At 45.5% G+C, this 8073-nt stretch overlaps 1 protein-coding gene across 2 annotated transcripts in view; it reads right to left on the reverse strand.

The window, feature by feature from the left end:
• The window catches only part of LOC120783464 (membrane-associated guanylate kinase, WW and PDZ domain-containing protein 3), a 127459-nt gene extending 120516 nt beyond the window's left edge, over positions 1–6943 (reverse strand). For both annotated transcript variants that reach the window (XM_040116509.1, XM_040116510.1), the window contains exon 1: positions 6002–6943. In XM_040116509.1, coding sequence (XP_039972443.1) covers positions 6002–6308 — 307 coding nt within the window. In that variant the 5' untranslated portion in view covers positions 6309–6943. The remainder of the gene's footprint in view (positions 1–6001) is intronic.
• Positions 6944–8073: the final 1130 nt, after the last annotated feature.

Consider the following 8073-nt stretch of genomic DNA (forward strand, 5'->3'; position numbering starts at 1 on the left):
CTGTACAACAAATATATGTAATCAAAATACAACACGGATATTATAAGGATTGTATTTTTAAGAGAAGATAAAAATCACCCTGATAAACACTACTGGCAGAGCAGCAGATCTGTCAGCCCCAAAGAGAGCAGGGAAGAAATCGCTAGGAGAGACAGCAATGAAAGTTAGTAAGACATTAATGAGGTGAGGTTAAAAGGTTAGGAACATCCAGCGATGGAACAACACTCCTGCTAATTTGTCATACTCTGGCGCTGTGGCCAATGTCTTACAGTTTGACAGTCTTGCTCAAGCGTCCCCGTGCAGCATCAACAAGCGGCTGCTGGCTGATGAGTGTAGTGACATGCCGGTGGCCTGTTGATGTTAACAAAACATTGGGGCTCGTGATCAAGCGTTTGCTGCTTTGCTTCTCATCTCAGACACTAGTAGGGGTTAAGCATTATGACTATCACATCATCAGCTCCCGCTCGGAGGATGTTGCAAGGCAGTTGTTCCCGACCTTTTTTGTCTTACATAACACCGAGGCACTATTAGACGAGCTCTTCATCAAGACCTGTCACGTTCCAAATCTGTTCGCTTGAATGGATTTTAAAATGGACGCTTTTTAAACACTGTTAAATGGATATTCTTACATTTATTTTTTAGCTGCATGGCTCTATGGACTGCAGTGCCACAACTTTGGTCCAAACTGAAATATCTCAATGACGATATGATGGACTGGCACAAAATTTTGTACAGACATTTGTGGTTCCCAGAGGATTAATCCTATTTACTTTGATGATCCACTGGCTCTAGTGGCGCTGTGAGTTTCACATTTGCGGTTTTGAGTGAAGTGTCCTAACATCTATTGGATGGACTGCCATAACATTCCTGTGCAGACAATCATGTCCTCCCCAGGATGTAGAGGAATAACTTGTAGAGCGATCCCTTAACTTTTCCTCTAGTGCACGTTTCAACTATTTATCCATTGTTTTAGCTATCAGTTGAAACTTCTCTGCTCAATTGTTTTTCATGCACTCTCAATCATAGCACCTGGTAGGAGGTATATCCTGTGCAGTTAACTTATCATAGCAGGTTGCGTAACCTGGTTATTGTGACAATACTGTGACAGTTTGTTATTTATAATCCAATTTGTGTGTTTATTCTCTTCCTGAACCCAAATATCTCGTACATTTTTTTTTTTTTTTACTAAATCATAATTTTTATTTTTCAAAATAGCCAAGCTACTGTACTCCCACACATTTCCATATACCTTCCAACAACTGCATAAGTACTCCCTGGGGTACATGTGCCTTGGAATGGGAATCACTGCTTTAAGAAAAAGGGGACCATAGTCAACAGATCCCCCTCCATGACAACTGAGCAAACTCACCCACTAATATGAAAGTTCTGTAAAAAGCTAGTAGGTGGACCTTGAGTTGGGATTGTGTTGTCCGGCCATACCAACCCTTTAGCATGTTTTATCCCACTTTCTGCAAATAACATAAAATTTACATTATTGCCCAACAAAACAGTATTTTTTAAGACTTTTTGAAATTAAGACCTAAGTTAACCAATCGATCCGGGTGAACATCACGTCTGCTATTATTGCTGCCAAAAGCAATATTGTCTTTGTGTGGAGGGTGAGTGAAAACTTTTATTAGCATTACCACACAATGATAACTTCGTCAACAATAAAAGCAGACATTGTATCTACTCTGATGGATTACCTAAATGAAAGTTTCTGCTGGGCGTTTTTTTAGATTGTACTGAAATGAACCGAAAACATTTGAAACCTGAAAAGGAAGGAGAAACATATTCTGGAATCTAAAACACTACAGTGTCATTTAGAAAACGGTCAGCAGTAATATAGAGTGAACATATTTGCAGTTAACAGGCTGAAACATGCGTAACACTGGTATGAATCTTTAAGATCTTCCATAGGGAGAGTTTCCGCTTTTAATCCCGTATTACCTGCATTTTAAATTATTAATGACGCCAGTGAGATTTCAGTAAGACCTACAGTTTATTTTGTGTACAGAAATCATTTATCTGTGCCCCTACTTCCTCATTCAGCCTTTATCAAACCAGTTGGCCCCAATGACAGTAGGAATGTTTTTTGTTTTTTTTTTTCCCAGGGGACGCCTGGCCTAGAAAGCAGTATCAAGACAGTTGTGGGAAACATACAGTTACATGCATACTAAGCAACGGTGCAATTAAAATCACTAAGGAGCTGCAAAAATAACTACATTAGCACCAGACAGTCAGTAATCCAATAGAAGATCAGCAGGATCGGTGCCCAAGCCTAAGCACATTTTAGCGAAACAAAAACATAGCCGGCAACTTATTGAATCTGCATAAAAAACACTCATAATCACCTTAAACTCAATAAGAAGGAGCTAATTCAGCTTTAAATTACTTTGAGTTCAGTGCCAAAGGAGCCATGTATGTGATGGCTCTCCCGCTTCATTCAGTGGATTGTCAGAAGCATCTCTAAGGCGAGAACAGATGTCTCTAGTTATTTGACCAGGCTCTCTGGGCTGCTGGATTCCCACTCTCACTCTCAATCCCCATTTTTTTTTTTTTTTGCAGCCGACTGCAAATCTCTTTGCAGTGACAAAGCATCGCCTGTCAAGAGGATGATTCTATTGAGAGGCACTTCCTGATATGAGAGGTGCATTAATGTGATTAACCCACACTCACTATTGCTGTCTGATACGGGGGCTTAGGGGCTCATGTCACTCTGTATTCTTCTCTACTGGCATGATCAGCAGGTAATGGAAAACATGATGATGCTGATGTGTGAGTAGAAGCAGGTAACTCTAAACGTGATCTAGAAAAGGCAAAATTGTTATCAACAGCAAACTCCGCTGCTGCAGTATTCAAACTCGATCATGCCATTTGACGTCAAAATTCAAAGATAATTAAGGACAAAATGAGCCTCTAAAACTCAGTAGCTTACAGAGACAGATGAATTATGCCCTTCTGCAGACACAATATGTTCTCACCGTCACACCAACAATTATCAACCATTAAGATCAATAAAGATAAAATGACTATCTTCTTCCAATAAAGAGGCTGCTATTCCCCCACCCCAAAGGCATTGCCGTATTTCAATTAATTACCATTTCATTTAAAACACACATTTCACGACTATATGTAATATCATGATACCAATTCCAGGGTTCTAACTAAGACACAAATGGCTTTAGAAGCAGGGTGCATCAATTTTAAAAAAAGACGGCCTGTGTACATGTGTTTCCTACATTCATACAGCTAATATTAGTCATCTAAAAGACAAATAAAAGCTTGTTCCAACGGCTCCAGTGTGTACTGCAATGTGAAATTATTCATTTGATATCAGAGTCATCATCCATTCAGCAGCATGCAAATGGCTACAGGTTGTACATATGGTTTGATTGCACAGTCACTGAAGCTGCGAACACACTGTAAAGGAGAAACAGCAGAAAATAACCGCGCAGGAGTGGGGAATTCAAGGATGCCATTCGTGAGGCTTTTCATCAGGCATCTTTTTCGATCCTTACCTGGGGGTACCGGCAGAAATAGATTCCTGTGCTGAGCACATGGCTTTTAATAGAGGCATTTCCCAGCTTAATCAAAGATACCGGGGAAAATGGGCACATCCGCCTCACCGTACATTGTTAAGCCTTTGCGTAAGCTTAGCGTGAACGTCTTCGTTTCAAAGCAGTGAAAAGGGGGAACTATGTATGTGAGAGAAGCCTCTTGGCAGCCCCTAGAGAATATACGATGGAGCTATAGAAAAGTAAGTATAGTGCCTAATGCAACTCTCTCAGCTCACATTCCTTTTCGATCAATGGCGGAGATGGATAATAGCATCCATGGAGACTTGCATCTTGCATCCTGCCTCTCTTTATCTTTGGCTCAAATCTCCATTTTCTCTCTTTGCATCTCTGCTCACTCTCTATCTCTTGCCTCCAAGCTCCGCCCCAGCTCTCAGCAGCGGCATGGGAAGCCCACCAGCTCCAGAGGGCAGGGCAGGGAGAGCACAGGAGGATCTTGGAAGGGGCGCAGGAGGAGGGGGGGGGGTAACATCTGGTGGACCCGGGGAGCCTGTCCATCGCTACCGGCCGCCGTCATGCAGCTTTCCGGGCTTCCAGGTAACAGCTGATCCTCTAGGCCCACTGCCTCCATCAGAGTAGAGAAAATCCACTCGCTAGCTCAATTATGCAAGAGGTGTGAATTAAACATGAGGCTACCACACAGGAATGTATACACACACATCACAGACGTGCACAAATGCACAATACTTAATCATACAATATAATAACCCCATCTGTATGCTGAGGCCAGGGGGACTTTGTGAAGCATTCCTGCAAACAGTACGTTGAAGAGCTGATCCACGCTGGCTGCAAACTTACATACGACTGAAGCAGCATATGGACATCTAGGCCAAACTGGTACGGGCGACGGTGAGGAAATAGGTGAGGAGGAATTTTACCATCTTTGCCACCTATTATTTCCCTGTGAGCTTTAAAGAGCACAAAAAAAAAAAAAAGGCTGGCGTGGGTGTCAAGCCTGCTGCCAAAGGCAGAGCTGATTTTTTTCCCCCCCATCTCTCTTTACATCCCTCTCCCAATGCATCTCTCTCTCCCTCCGTTTCTGTGTGTCTCCCTCTGTTTCTTTGTGTCTCCCTCCCTCACTCCCCCTGCCCTTTATTAATCATCCTTGGTTAGTGGGGCAGAGAGCATGGTGTTAGGAGCTCTGGGGAACGTAGAGCCATGAAATACACACACACACACACACACACACACACACACCTTAGTGTGCATGCACACTAATAGGCACTGGATTCATAAAGCTAGGCAAATATTTTTCCCTTTTATATTGATGAAAAAAAAAACAATAAAATATTGATTAAAAAAAGTGTAGGAAAACTCGTAGGAATGACCACACACGCGTGCACACAGACACACACCATACGTAAGCATGTGCGCAAATACAGTTGATCTTCAGGGATCCTGGCCTGGGGGTCCTGGGACTCAGCTGCTGCTGCTGCTGCTGCTGATGTAACCCTTCGAACAGTCTCAGTTGTTGTTTAGACATTTCAGCTCCAGCCCATAAGCAAAGTAAGGCCATCTCCCGTGGGCATAAACACACAACTTTCACTCCAATGCCACTAAAGCCCCTTGGGTCAGAACCAGTACAGTACAGACAGGCAGCATCGCCAAGCCATCAAAGCTATTAGACCTCGTTATCGGTGTCTGGAAGTCGCGGACAGCATCCTTGGAGAGCTGCATGTGGAATAATGGGACAACAGGATACAACAGAGCCAACCACTCTCAGCGCCGTGGCCAATGGGCAGCAGAGTAGCCTGAATAATGGAGGACGTAATTAGGCCTTATTTCTATGCACGGAAGTGCACTTAGCCTAGAAGGCCCCGGCTGGGCTACATGCCATTATTACCATTATCACCATTTGATCTCCCCAAGAAAGGGGTGAGAGGACCGGCCCATTAGACGGCATGGGACAGTCGGAGGCTTACAGAAGAAGTCGGGGATGTCTATAGGAGGTGTACAAGGACGTAGTGGTGCGTGGACACACCTAAACTCACTTTCTTCACTTTTGTTTCAATTTTTATTGGTTTAGTCAAGCTGACACACACACACACACACACACACACACACACACACACACACACACACACACATATCTCACAGGAAGACATACAAACCTAGTGCGAGTTATATGAGGAGGGGGTCTTTAAGGATAAATCTATACATTTATCCTCGTAATTTAATCATTCTGATTTTTGTACTTTAAACGTTTGTCTCCAGGTCACAGACCGGCTGTAGGCCTAATAGATGGCAGTTGATCCCTACATTACTTGGTGTGTGTGTGTGTGTATAATCCTGAGGTTTTCTGTGTTCGGAGGACGCCACATATCATAACGCTCGTCTCACAAACAGAGCTCAGGTGACACAGCAGCAGCAGCAGCAGCAGCAGCAGCAGCAGCCGCGTTAAAAACAGAGAGCAGGGGACGCACCTGGTTTGACCGTCTTCAAGCGAATCGGCTCCCGAAAGTGGCGTATGACAGCCAGGGTGTCACGGTTTGTAAGTCCACTGACGGGCGTCCCGTTCACCTCCAGCAGAACGTCGCCGTAGTAGGGCAGCTTCCCGACGTGACACACCAGCACGTCCAGCTTCATCTGGCCCAGGTAGGGGAACTGTCCCAGCTCTGCTCCTCCCAGAACCTCCACCACGGAGCCAAAGTCCCCCAGGTTCCCCCACGACACGGCGCACTCCACCACTTTACTGGACCAGTGTTTCTTCTTCTTTAGCGTTCTGGACATGGCTGGCCTGCCCTTCTCAAACAACTCGCGATCTAGCTGGTTACGGTCGCCCCGGTTCGCTGTGGTTAAATGAGCGCCAAGTGACGCGGCCTAACAAACGCTCCGGAGTTAGTCTCCCGACCCGCTGGGGACCTCATCTCCCTGACGCGCGCGAAGCTGATTTCCACCCGCGAATGCGCCGCTGGGGTCCGTCATCCCCGCGGGGTTCCCGCTCCGCTGTGGGCACAGTTGCCTCGGCTGCAGTAAATCCAAGCGCTCCCTGTGCGTAAAAACAGCGGAGTGGATGGCGGCGAGGCTGTTAAACAGGGGACGACCGCGGGTCTGTGCCCCGCGTCGCGAACCCTGGAACCGTATCCGTGCGTTGCTTCGTCTCCGGGGGGAGCCTCCCGACGCCAGGCAGCCAAAAACAACAAACTGTAAACAGAGAGTGTTTCACTCACTCGGCGGCGGATCGCGAACCGTCTGTCGCTGGAATGCGGCGCGCCGACGAGGAAGCCCCGCGTACCTGCGGGCGGGCTGAGAAGGGACGCGCGGCTGCGGTCACCGATCGGCGGCTTCTGCGGCTGCGATCCGGCCCATGGTGACTGGGGCTGTGAGGCATCCGCGAGCGTCTGTCTGCCACAGGTTTGAACACACCTGGCACCGCCGACAGAGACGTTGCCAAGCTACGAAACGCCCCTTTTACGCTCGGCGGCGGCGGCGGCGGCGTTTTCTAGAGCCTCGCGCGGGCTCCATCCTCCGGTGTGCTGTGGTACTAAATGGAAAAAAAAAACAAAAAACAACCAAACGTACTGTATCAGTCCAGTAATGTTCACTTTAACTTATTGTCCTCTCAGTGCCCGTCAAAAATGCATTGTTGATCAGCTTTTTGTTTTCTTTTCTTTCTTTCTTTCTTTTTTTTTACATTTACCGGACTTATCTCGCATGTTAGGCGGAATAAGTGTAACACAGAAGACTAACTGCAAATACAGAGGGCATGTAATCCTAATATCAACCGTGCAAAACAAATTACACCTAATTAAGACTCTTAATTTGCATAGGGAGGTAAGTATTCTCGGGGAGGAAATTCCGGGTGACCACAATGAGTGTCTCCACAGCGCCACCTGCTGACATGACCGGAGCAATTCACGCAGTTTACTGCCCTGGTCCCCATGTGTAGTCTTAACATTCTCTGTACTCCCCCTGTCCTAAGGGTCAAAAATGACCCCCTTCGCTAAGCCCCTAAAGCAAAGCAGCCTCATTGAACTTTAAACCCCCGAATCTTTTTTTGCACGAAGAAACAACTCGTCCATCATCACAAACCTTTGGTGTGTCTGGGTTTTCCCTCTTCACAGTACAGAGAGACTGCATTTAATCATGGGACACCACTCGGTTTTATTGCATCTGTCATAGTTTTTCTTTACTAAGGTAGAGGCTTATCCTTATCATTGCTAAAGGTACAGCACGGGTGTTTTTTATTTTTTTTTTCTTCAGCAAGAGATAGCACTTGTATAGGAAGCCGCAGAAATGTGCAGAAAGTCGTTTTGAAGGGAAACCATAACGCTCTTGAACTTTCCGGCAACACAAGGATATATTCTTATACACTGTACAATGAGGAATTCAACTTTGAAAAATACTAGTCTTCTCCCATTTTTTGAGCCATTGCCCCCACCCACGAGGTGTACAAACAGCAACAAATAAATAAGAATAAAAGAAGATAATAGATACACAACAAAAATGTGAAGAACATAAATCAAACAACTCTAATTAGCGCATGTAGGACAGT

This window comes from Xiphias gladius, chromosome 21 (genome assembly GCF_016859285.1).
Source record: "Xiphias gladius isolate SHS-SW01 ecotype Sanya breed wild chromosome 21, ASM1685928v1, whole genome shotgun sequence".
Classification (NCBI taxonomy): Eukaryota; Metazoa; Chordata; class Actinopteri; order Istiophoriformes; family Xiphiidae; genus Xiphias; species Xiphias gladius.